At 39.3% G+C, this 18,399-nt stretch overlaps 1 protein-coding gene across 3 annotated transcripts in view; it reads right to left on the minus strand.

Annotated features, from left to right (window-relative positions):
- Smpx (small muscle protein, X-linked) overlaps positions 1 to 18,399 on the minus strand; it is a 57,970-nt gene that overhangs the window by 29,981 nt on the left and 9,590 nt on the right. For all 3 annotated transcript variants that reach the window (XR_005498074.2, NM_053395.1, XM_006256945.5), the window contains exons 3-4: positions 12,078 to 12,164; positions 4,111 to 4,259 (exon numbers count right to left, since the gene is read on the minus strand). Coding sequence is in view for 2 of the 3 variants with exons in the window: in NM_053395.1 (NP_445847.1) it covers positions 4,128 to 4,259; positions 12,078 to 12,164 (219 nt within the window). In the remaining variant the exon portion in view is untranslated. The remainder of the gene's footprint in view (positions 1 to 4,110; positions 4,260 to 12,077; positions 12,165 to 18,399) is intronic.

Below are 18,399 nucleotides of genomic sequence, written 5' to 3' on the forward strand. Positions count from 1 at the left end.
AAATTATAGACAAGTTGTAAAGTCTTGGTTTTTGCTCTGCCCTAAAAGTTAATGCTGTACTGCCCTCAAGGAACTGTTTTGTTCTAACAAGCTGGCTTATTAACGAAGTCCTGCAGATCCCATATGTCCAGAGGCTATCCCTTCCCATTGTCCTAAAATTGTCCCTACCCTTGATTATCTCCTGTTCCAAAGTAACGCTATTGTCTCTTTTGTCTACTCAGTGAATGAAAGCAACCATCAGATATCTTCAAAGATGAAACCCCTAACTCATGACGTATCTACTCTCTGATCTACTCTATCTTTCAACCAAGGCTTCGGTATTCTGACATCAAGGGCCAAAGTTTCTACCTATACATCTTAGTTCTGAGAAAAGAAAAGGCAGAAAAGCTAGTTATAAATGTTCTTTACCAAACACCTGTCATCTGAAAGGATAACAAAGGAGACAAATGGATAGAGTCTGTTTGTACACCAAACTTAAGCGATTCTTCAGGTTCCCCAGCCCCTTAATAGCCTGTGGAATTCCCAACAAAAGGCATGAAAAGGTCAAAAGACACATGAGGATTTTTATGCCTTTCTCCTAGTCCCGTCTCTGTATCAGGCTCTTGGAGTTTCTTAAGTTAACATCTGGCCACCTTAAGTTTCATCCAAAAGAATCCTCAGAATGATATGGTTGAATTTCACACTTTCTATGTCCTACCTTTGCCCCACCTTGGCTCAGAAACCCTCTTAGAGATACTCCCGTATATCTTGGTTTGGATGCAATATGTGCTATCTCTGTGTTTCTATTGCCTGATGTGGTTCCCAATCTGGATACAAGAACTATGGAAAATTCAGACATGGAGGCATATGCCTATAACCAGCACTGAGATTGGGGAGACAGGTGGACCCCATGGACTAACTGGCTGGCTAATCTAATAAAAATGATGGGCTTCAGATTCAGGGAAGAGACTCTGCCTCAAAAAAACAAAAACAAAAACAAAAAAACAAGGTGAAGCTTGGTTATTTAATTTTCATTACAGTTAAATATTACCCAATATTAAGATAATATTTATGACATACCTTCCTGTTAAGTACTTTTCTTTAATATACTTGGTAAATGTGATTTCTCTACTATAAATAAGACTCAATTAATTGCAACTCAAAAACAAAACAAGGTGAGATGTAAGAAATCAATATTGAACTAAGCTAAAAGATTCCTTCCTGGTGGTTCTGCCCTTAGATGGCACTATGCAGGATGCTATAAACTATAGACATCATTGGTCTAACCCATTTGTGAACTCTACAAACTCTAATACCAGGCAAAATAATGGCCATCTATGTAATGATGGCACAATTATTATGGGAGTAGCCAACCACCCACAATTTGACACTTTTTCCTATAAAGAAATTCATGCTTAATAATGTAAACCTTGTCAAAAAAAAAACCACACAACAGAAGTGCTCTTATATCCTTCAATGGAGGGCGGGGAGGTGGCTGAGGGGGCTACTTACTTGAGTTGATATAACAATAAACCTGTCCTAAATATCTATGCTTATAGCCACAATTGAAGTCTATTCTCTGCTTTAAATAAGGAAGCATCTTCTTACATAGAATGACTGAACAAAATGTTGACAATAAAGAATAGTTTAGCACTAAGAGCCCCCTCCCAAGGTTTATCATCCCCTTAAGGCTCAGGGAATTCTGCAGAAAATGGAGTGGAAAGAAAGTATGTGCCTGAAGATGAGGAAAGGGCTGTGAAATATCATCTCCTAAAGCATGAAACCTAAGTGACTACCACAAACTTGCATCAGCCAGGTTCAAAAAGTCAGGCTTTCCTAACAGTCTGCTGTCCAAGAGGACAGAGCATGGTGAGTCCTATCACATAAACTGCTGATCAGCAGCCAACTGACAGAGTCAGTTTCACCCTGGGGATCATGAAACGGTATCAAGTTACACGTCCATTGGGGGTGGGGGGTGGTTATCAGGTTCTCAGGATCACACAGAAGGCCCTGATTAAACTTTGTGAGACATCAAACAAAATCAGAACTACGAAATATAAGACAGGGATTTATATGGAAGAGGGAGGGTTAACTGGGCTGGCAAGGAAACGATGAAGGAAGAGAGACCGAAATAAATAGTGCACATATATGTAATTGTGAAAAACAAAATTTAGTAGAAAAAAAAAGCAGAGTGATCTTCAAGATACTTAAATGGATAAAGGTATTTGCCACACAATCCAAGTTTGATGCCTCAAACCCACCTGACCAACTCCACAAAGTTGCCTTCTAATCTATACATACATACCATACATGCATGTGGGTGCTCACATTCATACACACAACAAGAATAAAATAAAGAAATAAAGTTTAAGAACCTTACAGGTAGAGATTGATAAAGGGAAGGTACCCTACCTCTTCTCTCTCTCTCTCTCTCTCTCTCTCTCTCTCTCTCTCTCTCTCTCTCTCTCTCTCTCTCTCTCACACACACACACACACACACACACACTCCACACATACACATACATACATATATATATACATGTACACACACATGCACTAACATGCATACACCACACACACACACACACACACACACACACACACACACACACACACAAATGTATGTATCTAGGACCTGGAGAGACGGCTCAGTCAGTGAAGTGCTTGCCACAGGAACATAGCTAAGTTCAGATCCTCAGCACCCGTGTAAAAGCTGGCAATAGAACTGCTATGCAGATCTAGAACCCCAGCACTTGGGAAAGAACTGAAGACCCCTGGGAATTTCTAGCCAGACAAATTAGTCATATTGGTTCAGTGAGAGACCTGATCTCATTCAGAGAGAGAGAGAGAGAGAGAGAGAGAGAGAGAAGACATTTGTCTCTGGCCTTCACATCACTTATGTGTCATACATAAGTCATGGCACAATCACTTATGTCCATACATATAGATGCACATAACACACACACACACACAGAGAGAGAGAGAGAGAGAGAGAGAGAGAGAGAGAGAGAGGGAGGGAGAGACAGACAGACAGACAGACAGACAGACAGACAGATACATGTGTTTAAACCGTTTTGGTTGGGTAGTGAAAATAAATAAAACAAAATGTTCCTATCTCTTCTCTGGTCTTTTTCAGCAAGAAATTCCACAGCTTTATCAAAAACCTTTAAGAGTTCCTGTTTGGCAACTCGAAGAGAACTGAGTATGATACCCAGTCATTAGTTTGTTCTGATATTTCATAAATAACAAGTTCATGCAGTTATCTGTCAGATTAATTCCCACTCAGGTAGCTTTGTCCCATCCAGGTTCCTGAGCTTTATTCTGTGGCCATGAAATCTAATTTGTCTCATTCTTACTACTTCCTTGCCTTAATTGTGCTAAAACACTACATACTGCTATTTTACTTTAACTCAAAACAGATTCTAAGATTAGCGTGATAAGAACATTCCTCCTACCCTAGCACTTGAGAGGATGAGGCAGGTGGATACTCAGTTTGAGGCCAACCTGAACAATATAGTGAGAATATGTCTCACAAAAAGAAGAATGGAAAGAAGGAAAGGAAGAGGAAAGGGAGAGAGGGAGGGAGAGAGGGTGGGATAGAGAGAGGGAAGAACCAGCCAGCTCCCCTCTTCCTCTAAGAAATTTTGGAAATATCTTTAGAAGGTCTAGGGAAGTATGAAATAAATATCACAATTACACACTTGACTATCACAAACCTTCTGTAGTGCTGTTACCATATTTTTTGAGGCCTGAATGCATGCAGAGCTGCGTCCTCCCACTTCCTTATCTGCACAGTTAATTATTTGTCTAGATCCTCTTGTCAAAGCAATAGTTCACTGTTCTTATGGTATATGGTGGAGAAACATGCATGTGGTGACAGACATAGGTCTCCTTCCCTAACCTAAGCTTCCCTAACTAGAAGAATGATCAGAAAAAAACCAATAGGCAAACAGCCTTGCTAGTTTTTCAAGCAGTTATGGGATAAGATATACCCGAAGGTATGACTTTCCCCTAAAAACAACATACCCAAGATGCTGTCTAAATTGAATACCCCTGGTAGAGACTCATATTATGGAAAGCTTTCTTTTGAAAATGGTCTTTTTTAGACAACGAGATTGCTTTTCTACTCACCTTCTGACCCCTTTGAACTACTGTTCACCTTTGGGGACGTATTTTAGTTCACTTTTAACGTTTTGGATCTCAGACAGGTTGACGACGGGTCCTGGGAATTTCTTCATTCCAGGAACTGGCTTCTTTTCCTCGGGAGTAGCAGGTGCTCCCTGGGGAAAAAAAGAGGAAAGAAATTCAACTCACCCCAAAACAAGGATATTTGATCTCTGTGGCTCCTGGCATATAGCAGGAAAACAAATACCGAAGGAAGAATGTCAATGCAATTCCAGAATAGCAACTTCCTCTGGTGTTAGTGTTCACACAGCCTTAGAGTTTCAATAAAATTCCTGGAAGGCTGTGCAAGAATGCAAAATAATGTGAGAAAAAAATGTCCTTCCATATAACTTAGGACATGTTAGGCAACAGTTCAGTGTCTAGTAACTATAAATACTGTCAACACTTAGGTGGAGTTCTATTTCCCACCAAAACATCTCCTAAACATGAGTTGAATTTAGGATCCTATCATTATCAGATACCTGATGGCAAGAATCTGTGAACTGTCAGGGCACAGCTATCCTAATTAGTCCAGAAGTGTACACAACTGTGTGACGTATAGAGGCTATCGTATGATAGCCTTTTGTCATATGATGCTTTTGGAAAACATAAGGTCAGAAGGACATAAGGAACACATCTTTGAATATGGGCTTTGAATATGGGAGAGAATGACAGAGGAGGACAACCTTTTCCTGCTGCTTTGAGAAGTAGTTTAAATTTCCTATCTTTAAAGGAGTCTCCATTTCAGGGAGGGATCGACAACTTTTTCCTTTTGTGTGTGACTCCCCCCGTGTCAATGACAAGGACTGAAATGTATACTTGACTTTTTGTTTAACTAATCAACCCATACCTCTTATAAGCATACGCCAAGCACACATTGAAAAAGAGTCTAAAACATTAAGCTCAGTTGCTGCATACAGCTCCATCTAGTTACTACAGAAGAAAATAGCATGCCAGTCTGTTCTTCCGGTCTTCCTTAAAGTAAGTATTGGGGGACATTTGATCACTCTGATAGCCAGAATATTATGCCTTGGATCAGATTACTTCAGGGGTAACTGAGTGATTGCCCTAACTCCTTGTTACTAAAATACATTCATTGTCATGCTGGGGTCACTAATACCATACCTGCTGTAAACAATGACTAAAAGGTGAGCTCATAGCGGGGACACAGGGACACCTCCTAAGAGAAATTTAGGCTGGAGAGTTGAGCTTAAAACTACACTGAGGCCAACCATTGAACTGAGAACAGGATCCCCAATGGAGGAGTTAGAGAAAGGACTGAAGGAGCTGAAGGGATTTGCAACCCCATAGAAAGACCAACAATATCAACCAACCAAACCCCCAGAGCTCCCAGGAACTAAACCACCATCCCAACAGTACACAGGGATGGATCCATGGCTCCATCCACATATGTAGCAGAGAATGGCCTTGTCGGGCATCAATGGGAGGAGAGGGCCTTGGTCCAGTCAAGGCCTAATGCCCCAGTGTAGGGGAATGTCAGCATAGGGAGGCGGGAGGAAGTGGATGGGTGAGTGAGGGAGCACACTCATAGAAGCACGGGGGATAGCAGGTTTCTGGAGGGGAAACGGGGACACAGGATAACATTTAAAATGTAAATAAAATGCAATTAAAATAAAATAAAAATAAAAATAAAAACCACACTGAGGCTTGTGTTTCTTCCACTATGCCCCTCCCTCTTCTTTCCCTGGATCTGGGTCTCAACAACTCTTCCTGCAGCTCTCTCCCATCTTTCTTACAGGTGGCTTCTCCCAGTAAATAAGCAGTCTGCATGTTAAATGTCTGCTTCTCAGAGGACTCTAACTAACATAGTCCCCAGTGCAAAACTGTCATAACTCTTGTTTAATCACGAATGGGATAAACCAGTGATTATGCGTGTGTGTGTGTGTGTGTGTGTGTGTGAGAGAGAGAGAGAGAGAGACAGAGACAGAGACAGAGACAGAGAGACAGAAAGACAGAGAGACAGAGAGACAGAGAGACAGAGAAGGAACTTCATATTTGCTTCCTGTGAAAGACAGCGATAAAACTAGTGCCGTTAGTCCAGGTCTAGTCCCTGCCTGTGTCTCATTCTCAAATTGGTTAACACATAAAGAAATACTGTACTCAAGTTTCCCCCAAACTCTGACAAATATCAGATATCCCTTATAGAAATGCTTTTATGTTGTTTATTTTGGAGGATGGGTAGGCATAAAAGACTGAAGCATTACTCCTCTTATAAAGGCTAATGAGACTTCCTGTAGTCATTTCCTGTGAAGCCAGTACAGTGCTGATTAAGTAACTAATGTGTCACCCACACTAAATGATAAAGTGACTCAATGTGGATGCTGCAAATTCCTGGAAGATGTTTTTTCTTTAGGTCCATGTAGAGAGCCATAGGCCTGGCTTCTTTTCTCCATGAAAACACATTCATCATCTAGGGTAGATGGTGAAAAGTTCATTAAAACTGTAACACCACCCTCCCTACTTGAAGAACCAGGTATTCCAGAATGTTCTTTGCTTGGCTTTCAGGAAGGAATTTTTAACAAGGCTGTAAAGTGTTGCTTCTTTTTAAATATGTGTAGAAATGAAATGAAAAATGTTTCAGTACTTATAAATACTCCCACTGTTGGAGGTGTGTAGATCTTAATAAAGCGGCATGAAGAGAAAAATGTTTCCAGATCCTTCTGCTAAGTTCCCAGGTGAGTCACTTCCACTGCTCACACATTTAACACATACAGCCAATATCCGCACTTATGTGTCTGGGGCCGGTGAATGTACACAGATTAATGATGGTAATGTTTAATGCTAGATATCTTCCTATCAAGTTATTAAGACCTCAATGGACTGCTTTTTTCTTTTCTTTTTATTTTAATTACAACAAGGCTTGGCATTTGATTTAGTAAGGTGGTATTTAATGAAGATTGTCACTCTATTTAATAATTTGATAATATGGCATTGTTTGGGAAGCAGGGAACATTTTTACACTGAAGTTCTACCAGCTTTAGAAAACATTACTAAAATCAGAGTCCCCTGATTCTGTGAATTTCTTGCTATGGGATTACAGCAAACTAAAGTGTGAATGAAGATGCTTCTACTTGAATAGTGGAGGATAGCCCTTTCTGAAGATATCTCAACTCAGCAGGGAAATAGAGTCTATTTATTCATTAATGTAGCTGAAGAGAGTGTGAGGGAAGCCTTACCAACCACTGCAGTCTTCCCTGTTTTAGTCACAGCACTGTGAAAGGAAATGTCCACCTTAGGTATCACATACTTTGAAGTACACTCCAACCTACCTCATCTGACTGCCCTTCTTTACTAGCAAATACCCTACTGAGTTTTTCCCCAAGCTCTCTTGCATGAGGCAATAGAGTTTGACCTACATATTCTCCCTGTTGAAACACTTCATGTTGATATAGCATACACTTCAATTGCTAGCTGTTCTAAGGTACATGTGTTAAGACATTTAATTCTCACACCAACTCTCCACATCTGCTTTTATCCCTGTCTCATCATTGAGACTAAGGGAAGAAAAATCTAAAAAAAATGTCCAAAACCTTACAACTAAGATGTCACTAGACTAGAATTAAATACCATGTTGGAATCTTGTGAAGGGACAAGAGGAAAATAACAGTACCCTTAGATAACTTCAAGCAAGCAGCGACTTTTCTTGCACAAAAGAATTTGGATAGAAGACCCCTGTGCCAGAAGTACGCTTATGTCTAACAAGCCACTGGCAGAGAATGCAGTTCATGGCTTCAGGCAAAGCAAAGGACTGGTCAGAAGCCACAGGTATGGCTAGTGTTCACAGAATTGGTCAGTCAATGACTCAGGCTGTTTTCCTGCTAAGACCCATCCATTTGTTTACCTCTTAGAGGATGTCAAGCTTGAAAGACCGAGTTTAGCTGGGGCACTAACTAGCTAGGAAAGAGGTGAGCTGAACTGGTTACTGACTGTATGCTACAAATAACACATCCTACTATAATTCTGTTAACGTGAGGTTTGAATATGAATTCTAAATCTAAACATGTAAACAATTCTTAGTTTGCAAATACAGATAACAGTAATAAATGTAAATAGGGAAGTTATTCTGATTCATATTCAATTTCCTCATTCAAACTATGCCACAGAAGGTAGTCAGGACCTCAAGTTAAGCGACAAAAATCCTATTTAATGTACACTTAACAGCTAAGACAAGCTATCCAGTTACTCCCCTTGAAGTGTTTCTCTGGGAAATTTATTCAGAGACCCAAGCCAGAGTTTGACTCATGAGTTTGCTTTCTCAAACCCATTAACCTTAAGAGTTCCTATCTGCTTGTATTGGGTAAGGAACAGCCTTAGCCCTCTATTCTACCAAAAGAACCCCAAAGAGTAGCACAATGCGTGGAACGGAACATCTCTAGGGTCTCAGGATCTCTATGGATAGTTCATCCTCTCTACCCTATGAGGAATATCAACTGGCCATTTGAATATATGAGTGGTTAGAATGTATGTGGTTACAAACCAAGTTGGTCCTTGGTAGTTTTGTACAGTGTGTCCAAACCATCAGACTAGGGACAAGGAAAGTGCTTCCCTAACCTCCAAAGGAAGATATTTATGTTGTATAGGGAAGAACCCAAGGTTGCCGCTCCACTAAGGGAAAGGAAGACGTGAACCTCCCCACACCTCAGCACTGGATCAGCCAATTTCACAAAGAAAGCAGGACCAAGCTACCTTGTGACTAGCTATTATAGTAGTGACAGATACAGGAAGGTAGGTGGGAAAAGAAATACTACAATGCCAAATTAAAGGAGGTGAGGGCAGAGTCCCGTGGCCATCACTTCTAAACGTCCCAAAATTGGAGGCTAAAGCTGAGGACCTAAGCTCATAATCAGGGCCAAAGTCACCTTAGCAAACTTTGAAATAGTGGGCCAAATAGAAAAAACATAGAAATCATTACCTTTTTAAATGCTGTACTTTTTGTAATGATGAGAGATAGATGATCAAAAATCTTAATCCCACCCCTCTCAGAATCAGACCCCAGATTTCAGCAGAAAAGTCACATGCAAGTAAATACATTAACACCTGAGGAAGGGTTCATGTTCCTGTTTCTTACAACTATTAGTTTTAGTCTCTATTTTAGCAACATATTTGAATTGGTCAGGGAGTAAGAATAGGAGAGGGAAATACAGAGAGGGAGTCTAAATAGACTCTTTTGGAAAGCCTTGTTTTCAAAGAAATGTCAGGAGCCATCTAGGGAAGGCTAAGGCCAGCAGTTAGCTCTCCTGGAGGTGGTGCTCCACCTCTTTTGCATTGTCTAAGATGGGTGACCTCTGAGAGTCAAGGTCCCAAAGAGACTTCATCTCAAAATTGTTTCTTGCAGCTGATATGCCTTTCCTGTCATTATTAAATTAATATAATAATCCCTGGTCATTAGCCCACCCTACTGAGATTTTCTGCAGATCAACATGAAGGTGAACATAAAGATTAATTAATGTTGTTTAGATGAATTAATGGTTTTATAGAATTCCTGATTTGATTCAAATAATCTTAGGAAGAAAGTCTTAAGAAGTAGTCTTAGTCAAAAACTCAGGGGACAACAGATGCTGGCGAGGATGTGGAGGAAGAGGAACACTCCTCCATTGTTGGTGGGATTGCAGACTGGCACAACCATTCTGGAAATCAGTCTGGAGAATCCTCAGAAAATTGGACATTGAACTGCCTGAGGATCCAGCTATACCTCTCTTGGGCATATACCCAAAAGATGCCCCAACATATAAAAAAGACACGTGCTCCACTATGTTCATCGCAGCCTTATTTATAATAGCCAGAAGCTGGAAAGAACCCAGATGCCCTTCAACAGAGGAATGGATACAGAAAATGTGGTACATCTACACAATGGAATATTACTCAGCTATCAAAAACAACGACTTTATGAAATTCGTAGGCAAATGGTTGGAACTGGAAAACATCATCCTGAGTGAGCTAACCCAATCACAGAAAGACATACATGGTATGCACTCATTGATAAGTGGCTATTAGCCCAAATGCTTGAATTACCCTAGATGCCTAGAACAAATGAAACTCAAGACGGATGATCAAAATGTGAATGCTTCACTCCTTCTTTAAAAGGGGAACAAGAATACCCTTGGCAGGGAAGAGAGAGGCAAAGATTAAAACAGAGACTGAAGGAACACCCATTCAGAGTCTGCCCCACATGTGGCCCATACATATATAGCCACCCAATTAGACAAGATGGATGAAGCAAAGAAGTGCAGACCGACAGGAGCCGGATGTAGATCTCTCCTGAGAGACACAGCCAGAATACAGCAAATACAGAGGCGAATGCCAGCAGCAAACCACTGAACTGAGAATAGGACCCCCGTTGAAGGAATCAGAGAAAGAACCGGAAGAGCTTGAAGGGGCTCGAGACCCCATATGTACAACAATGCCAAGCAACCAGAGCTTCCAGGGACTAAGCCCCTACCCAAAGACTATACATGGACTGACCCTGGACTCTGACCTCATAGGTAGCAATGCATATCCTAGTAAGAGCACCAGTGGAAGGGGAAGCCCTGGGTCCTTCTAAGACTGAACCCCCAGTGAACTAGACTGGTGGGGGGAGGGCGGCAATGGGGGGAGGGTTGGGAGGGGAACACCCATAAGGAAGGGGAGGGGGGAGGGGGATGTTTGCCCGGATACCGGGAAAGGGAATAACACTCGAAATGTATATAAGAAATACTCAAGTTAATAAAAAAAAAGAAAAAGAAAAAGAAAAAAAAAGTAGTCTTAGTTTTACTAGAAAGATGTAACAAAGTTAGAATCAAGAATAGAATGTGTCCAGTCCTCATAATAGTAAATGAAGGCTACATAATAAGAAATACAGTGAGCTTCCATAATTATACTAAAAAGAGAAATAGGCTTGGGGCAAATTCATATTCAAGGAAAAGCATTCAGGTCCAAGGATGAAGCCACAGGTGTGAGCTATGGTAAGGTAAGGCCATATGAAACTTTTGCTTTGAACTTATAATGAACACAGAGAATGAAACATTGCTTTAAACTTAGTATCAATATCCTCTGTAACTCCCATTTTATGTAACATTTTATCTATGAGGCAATTTTCTAAGGACTTCTGTCTATAAAAAGACCAGAGAAAAGAAATAAAGATGACATGGGGTGATGGTTTGGCTTGGGGGGGGGGGGCTCTGTGTCACTCACCCACCCATCCATCCATCCATCCAATGTAGTGATGTAGCCATTTTCTGCTTTTTTGTGTGTTTATTTTTTCTGCAAGTGATTCTTTCCTCTCTGGTTCGCAAGGAGTTAACCAGTCTGGTCTGCAGAATGGCTCCTGGCTGGCTGGCCAGAGAAGGGAGCTCTAGCAATAAATTCTTTATCTGGCTGCTGTATAACATATGCTAATTGCCAGAGAATTATATAGTAAGTTTATAAAGTAAATAAGAGTTAAGTTTTTTCAGTGCTTAATGAAACACAGAATAGTTAGCGAATTAAAAGGCTAACTTTTCATCAATCTTTTGATCTGCTTCTGATGCAGTGTCCCACCTCAGCTTGTTCTCCTAAGGCCAAGCGGGCCCCACAAAGGAAGATAAAGATGATTGTTTGAATCTGAAAGTAATTTAATGTGCTTACTTACTGAGCACTAATTGAGCTTGATCTCCCATCAGAAGCCTGCTCCACCACACACAACCTGCTCAATTTAATCATAGAACGTGAGTGTAAACTTACCAAACCAGTGACAAGCACTAGCCCAAAAGCCCCTGTGCACAAAATCAATTCTGATAACTGGAAGTCAAGGTTGGCATCTTCAAGCATCTTTGTTAAATATTTAACACTGGCTGAAATGGCAGGGAGGCACAGACTTTCTCTGCTGAGAAACCTTGCCTCTGGGAGGACTCTGGAGGAAACAGGCCTTGCTGGTCTCTATTAGCTATCTTTCTCACCTCCGCAGTTCCAGGGGTACTCTCTTTCCTTCTGGGAGGCTGCCCAGCTCCCGGACGAAAGGCTCCCATTGGAATATTAATATTGGCCTAAGAGAAAAGACAAGGTATATTTAGCTTAAGAATAGTAAGAAATTGCATGACATTCTAAGACAGCAATCATCGTGAGGAAAATGCTTCTGAAAAGTACATCTTCAAAGCTTTTTATCTAAGGAAAATTGCTGTAACAACAGCACAAAATATGCAAAGGGGAAATTCACTTCACTTATTATACATTCCTAGTATCCATCTTTAGGTCTGCACAGTGAATTTATGATTCCTTATTGGATGGAAAATTTTTTGAAGACAGTTTGTTCTGGCCATTGCCCTCCTATGGTGCACATCATATTCCCCTTTCAGTGATGAGGGAGGAACATGTAATGATAGAAAAGGAGGGAAAAGCATCCACAGAAGCTATTCCACAGTTAGTTCTTGTCAGTTCCCTTTATATGTACAATGATGACGGTGCTTTCACACTTTCTAACTTGCTACCTCCTTCCTGTAACATCCTGTCACTTCTCCAGGATCACCTCAGGTCCCTGCATCTCTGTCTTCTCCCAACATGCTCATATGTAGGACATACAGAAAAAGGAAAGTTTTATCAAAGTGTTTCCTTTTTGTAAAATAAAAATTGGATTCTTGCCCTTTATTAAGATAAAACACTAACCTCTTTCAGTGACAAGCATGAAATACCTTCTTGTAAACATGAAATGGTTCAAACACTAAAGTATAGAAGAATACATTGACACGGTCATTTGAACTTGAGAAGATAAAATGTAAATTTAAATTTCACCCATATTTTGGCATACATCAAAAGGTAAAAATGCTTAGTACTTACCAAAAATGTCTTCAAATATGTTAACAATTTAAAAAAACGAGAACACATTTTTCCACTAAAGATAAAAATGTTGCCCTATAAGTAATTGGATATATGGGCTTGGAAAGTTGAAACTTCATTTTGATATAAGTGAAAATGATGTCTAAGCAAAAGGAGAAAAATGTTTTGTTAACTGGTGATGCAGAGTGGATGATTTACATCCTACACCAAATAAACCAGAATTTGTGAAAGTCCATTTGAAGATACCTGATATATGCTTTGTTGCCAATGTAATGACTAATCCACAACATAGGAAATGGCCAGTGTCAATATTCATGCAACACGGCAGGTCTGTGTTTGGCTCCAAGGAAAGCAGGCTTGAAAACTTTCCATTATGCTAGACTACTACTGATCCCACAGGAAGAAAACAAATTTCAAAGTGTTGGTGACAACTAGCAAGAAAGGTACATCATTCTGATGCCAAGAAGTATTTTTTATCAGTGTGTACATAAAAGAGATACATAAGACAGAGGGAAAGATATATTTTACATTCTGGCAAATATGGAAGAATATTTCATCAGTCTCATGAGATCATGATCTTATTATGTTTCCCAGGCTGGCCTCAAACATCTACCCTCAAATGATCCTTCCACTTCAACTTCCCCAATAACTGGAATTTCAGGAAGGCATCATCTTTCCAGGTCACCCCTTACAATTTTAATTGGAATAATTTCTTTATTTCTTGGGAGGACACAAAATAATGCTATTTACTAGGTATGTGTCTCAGTGATAAAGTGTCCTCAATTTGATCCAGCGCCACAAAGAGTCAAAACTGAATGAAATTAATAGTATTTCACACTTGACAATTTTGAGATTAGATGACATACATAGAGGCTTGAAATAAAACCAAAACAATGTGAACAGCCTCAGAGAAGATGATCTATATTAGACCAATAGACTATTTGCTCCACTATTATTTAGATGAAAGAAGAAAAATCCCAGCACTTTGGCGGCTGAGGTAAAAGGATTGTTTGAGGCCATCCAGGGCTACAAAGCAAGATCCTGACTTCTCTTGAAAAAAGACATTTATTTAGAGTACCCCATTCAACCCATTTATTATGAATATATAGGAAGTACCGTCCTGGTAGTGAATTTGGATAAAATATTATTTCTGAAAGACTCGGTTGTTAAGCTATCTAATCAAGTTGATACACTTTATAATCAAATGTAGTTTTCAGTAAGGAAACATACAAAGGTGATCCTTAATAATCTAATAATTCATGGTATAGGATAACATTCTCTTATTTGGAGATTATCTTTAGAACTTTTAGTACCCTTTCCAATAGGTTGTTTGTAACAGTGAAGCAGAGCTGATAGTTGTTATAAATTCTTTCTAATTAAAAAGGTGACACCTTTTCTGTGCCTCATTATCCTCATTTATAGTATGAATAATGGACTACAGCATGATTTTTAAACCTCTTCACAATGGATCCCTTCCTTCAAGTATCACCAGGACATCTGTGAATACAAAATATTATTCATCAAAGACACTTCTCTCTGCTACAGATAGAGACCATTACAGAAAATCGGAACTAGTCAAAATGCAGAAAACAACTGAACACAGGATGTCAGGCTCCTAGGGATACATCTACTCAATAACTCCTGCACCTAGGGCTCAGACAACATCACAGAAAAGAGGATAAAGAAAGAATGTGAGATCGGAGAAATCTGCTGTGAGATTGTGTTTCCTAGAAGCGACAAAAAAAGCTTCATCCATAATACCTCAACAATATGGCTGCCTAAAGAAGACATAAACAACACTAATGGACATTCTAACATTGAAGGGGAAAATTGTACAGTGTGTATGTGTGTGCTTGCATGGGTGTGTGTCTAACAATAGCAATTAAAGAAAAGGAGGCCATGGGTTTGAGAGGAAACAGGGTTGGAGAGAGAAAAGGAAGGAGGGAAAGTATGTAATTGTATTTTAATTTCAAAAAATTAAAACACACATTGCCTAAAAAATAAAATGTAAAATAGTTAGAAAAGGAGGAAATTAGTTCACAACCTTTTCTTCACAACACTCAGTCTTGTGAAGTTAATATCATCTTATTTGTTTGACTGATAAACTGATGAAACCTCAAAGATTTTTTTAGAGTTTGTGATCAAGGTCACATAAACAGTACAACAAACAAAGGACACATTTTCAAATCAAAATTTAAAGTTAACCTTTTCACTCTACTAATCCAGTTTCCCAAGAGTTCTTTTCGCTTGGCTAGTGGGAGCTCTAACCAGCTCTAAAATTGCAGACTTAATACTTTGAGAGTGACCTTTGGAAAGGAAAACACAACATACGTGCTTCTAAAATAGATTCCAAACAAAAGCCACATTGGAAAATGAGCCATTAACTCTGACTTGACACTTTTTCTTCTTGAAGGCATCACTCAAGAAATCAGGGATAGGAAAGAAAGCAGCCTGAAAACATTTTGACCATCCAATCATTACAGTGCATCAATAAGGTAATAAAAGAGCAGTGCTTTGTCAACCGTGTCATACAGTACACTAGTAATAAGATGATTAAAGAGGCTTTATTATTACAATTGTAGGGGAGTGATATTTGAGTGACAAATTATGGACTACATTATAGCCATAAGAAAAAAAATCTTCATAACTTGAATTTGATAGAAAAATGTAGATCAGATTTTCTTCTGTCATCTAGAAAATTCAGTCATATTCTTGCCTTTTTTATTGCTTTGCTCTATGTCTGAACACAAAATAACTTTCCAACATCTTAATACTACCATCTGCAAATTGGGTATGGTATTTGCTATTCAAATTGTGTGTAATGTAAGTTGCATTTTTTAATAACAGGATAAACAGAAATATAAAAGGTTTGACTTAGAATCAACATGAATGATTTAGAATCAATATAAGATGAAGATCTATAGAGATTCTCTATGGATAAAAAGAAAGACGGTTCTTGGAATTTTATGTTTCTTTCTGCAGTGTAACTTTTATTTCTTGTTCCTATTTTAAGTTTACTCATTTTAAATAATATGCCCCTGATGCAGCAGACCTGATCCATCACCTTCCCAACCTATACATAATTTGTTACATTCTCCAAGCTGGAAATGGAAAAAAAATCTAATAGGTCATCTTTGACTAGAGAAGGATACTGTTTCCTGATAGAAGACCTATCTGATGTGAAATTAATACTGCTCTTGATCTCACCAGGTAAAGAAAAGTAGAAAGAATTCCCTGTAAGTTAATTCCACCACTCCCTTAATTATTTGTATTGTTCTCCTTCCTTGGCTCTAGGCTTTGAGCCAGGAGGATTCTGAAAACAATATTCCCTCCTCAGTCTCTAGTATATGGCTTACAATAAGATGGCATCTTTTTTCCCCAAAGGGTTAGATTTTGATACCTGCTGCTCACTGAGGACTGGCAGTTTCTACTAAACCTCATTCCACAGCCATAGATCTCTCTTCCCCTTCTTTCTTATCCCCACTCACTAGCTCTTTTTCAGAAACTACTGGGATTTATCTGAAGGTTGCATGTTTGCTTGAGAGGACTCCCACAATCACTCCTGCTGATTCTATCTTTTGTTTTCCAATGTCCCAGAAACTTGTGCCATTATTGGTGTGTGCCATTCTCCTACGGCAGGCAGGAAATTCTATAGGATTGTTTCAGAACTGCTGTCTGATTTGTCCTATTCTCAGGCCTTATCCTTCTCTGAATGAAATGCAATATGGCACTTTAAAACTTACAGCATTTTTACAGAAGATTTGCAGAAAGAAATGTCCTTTAAAACTAGAAAATTAGATTTTTTGACATATTAGTCTGAAATAAGAGGTACAAGTGAATACATACCTCTATCAACTAAAAGATAAGCAATTTGTTTTAAAATAAAATCCAAAAGCTGTAGAGTAGATATTTCTTGAAATGTGGAGCAGATTCAGAACATCAAACTTTCCCTCAAGAGTTTTGAAAAACTCCCACTCGTTCACTGTTCTTCACCCATGATGTTTCATGCTGTAAGGTCCTCTCCCCTCCAAGACTTTGTTCTCAACATTTTCTGTTCTCTTCAATAATTTCCTAAATGACTCAACTGTAATCTTGTCATCCATGGTAAAGCACATTTCAAGAATGTACTGTACAGATTTGAAGACAATGTGCACAATTGGTTGGGGGAGGCGGGTTATATTTATGAAGTACTTGCAAAGGCCAGCATTAAAAACGTGACATACTTTAGTCAGGATATGACTGCTTGCCTCATGTCACAATGTTGGAGCCTTCATCAAAGCATTGGAGGGCATTAGTTGGAGTAACACCAAACCCACTTGAGAGTGAGACTGCTATATTCGCGTTCTTGCTACACTTTCAAGAAAGCACCATTGTAAATCATAAACAGTGTGCTTGAGTGGTTTATGTAAGGAAGAAACAGTAGATCTATGATCAAAGAAAGGGTCTTTCCTCTACAGTAAAACAAACATCGAGTGAAAGTTAACGTTTTGTTTTCAATTTAAGTAAAAGATACAAAGGAAAGCATGCGTCATTGCTAGGGTTTTAGCATAATCGATATACTGATTAAATGACTAAGACATGCAGGGTGGTAGTCTGCTCCTTTGTAGTGAGGACTTTCATACACTTGGAATCCTTTTCTTTTAAAACCAGAAATCCAACCCAGGAAAACAGTCTATAAAACCTGTCTATACACAGTCTCTGCTTTGACAGAAGCTGCTTTCTTCTTCCATGGAACCTTTATGCCCTAGACTGTGAAGAATAGAAAAACATTGTGTTAATGGGTGGGTAAAATCAAGAAGTACTAAAATGGTATGGTGTGGAAATATTTTGTTGTTCTACATGTGGATTCCATAGCAAGGGAAAGTTTTCCATAGTAAGTAGCCACACACTCCCTAAAAATGCAGGACTCCGATAATCTTGCCCTTGAATGTGTGATAAAGGAGTTAGATTTAGACTCACACAAAGTTTTAAGTCAGTTAAGCCAGACAGAATTCAGTAACCATACTTGCTTATATTTCAAGACCATATTCTTCATTGGATTACTTTGATTTGTGCTTTTCACTTCAAGCCAACTTGCTTTTAATATGACTAAGTGGCTCTCGGCTTCTTAGTTCAAACACTATTCATGAATGTTGGTTGCTAAAGTGGGCTTGGCACTTGTGGCTTCCCTTGAGATGGTCCATAGCCATTTACCTCTATCTGGGGTGGGAGGGTAGGGAGAGGTAGAAACAAGTCCATAGAACACTGCCTTTTAGGATTACATTGAGTGCCTGAGTCACCTGACTCAGTCCTTTTGGCTTGTGATGTATGAAAGTCACACTGCACTGTAGCAGGTACACAGTAACTGAATAGCTACAGCTATTTTTGTCATACAAAAATTAAGCCTTAGAAGCTACTCTTAAGAGACTTGCAGAATACTAGAAGCTGGTCAAGGGCTTAAAGGTCACT

Source organism: Rattus norvegicus, chromosome X, assembly GCF_036323735.1.
Source record: "Rattus norvegicus strain BN/NHsdMcwi chromosome X, GRCr8, whole genome shotgun sequence".
Classification (NCBI taxonomy): Eukaryota; Metazoa; Chordata; class Mammalia; order Rodentia; family Muridae; genus Rattus; species Rattus norvegicus.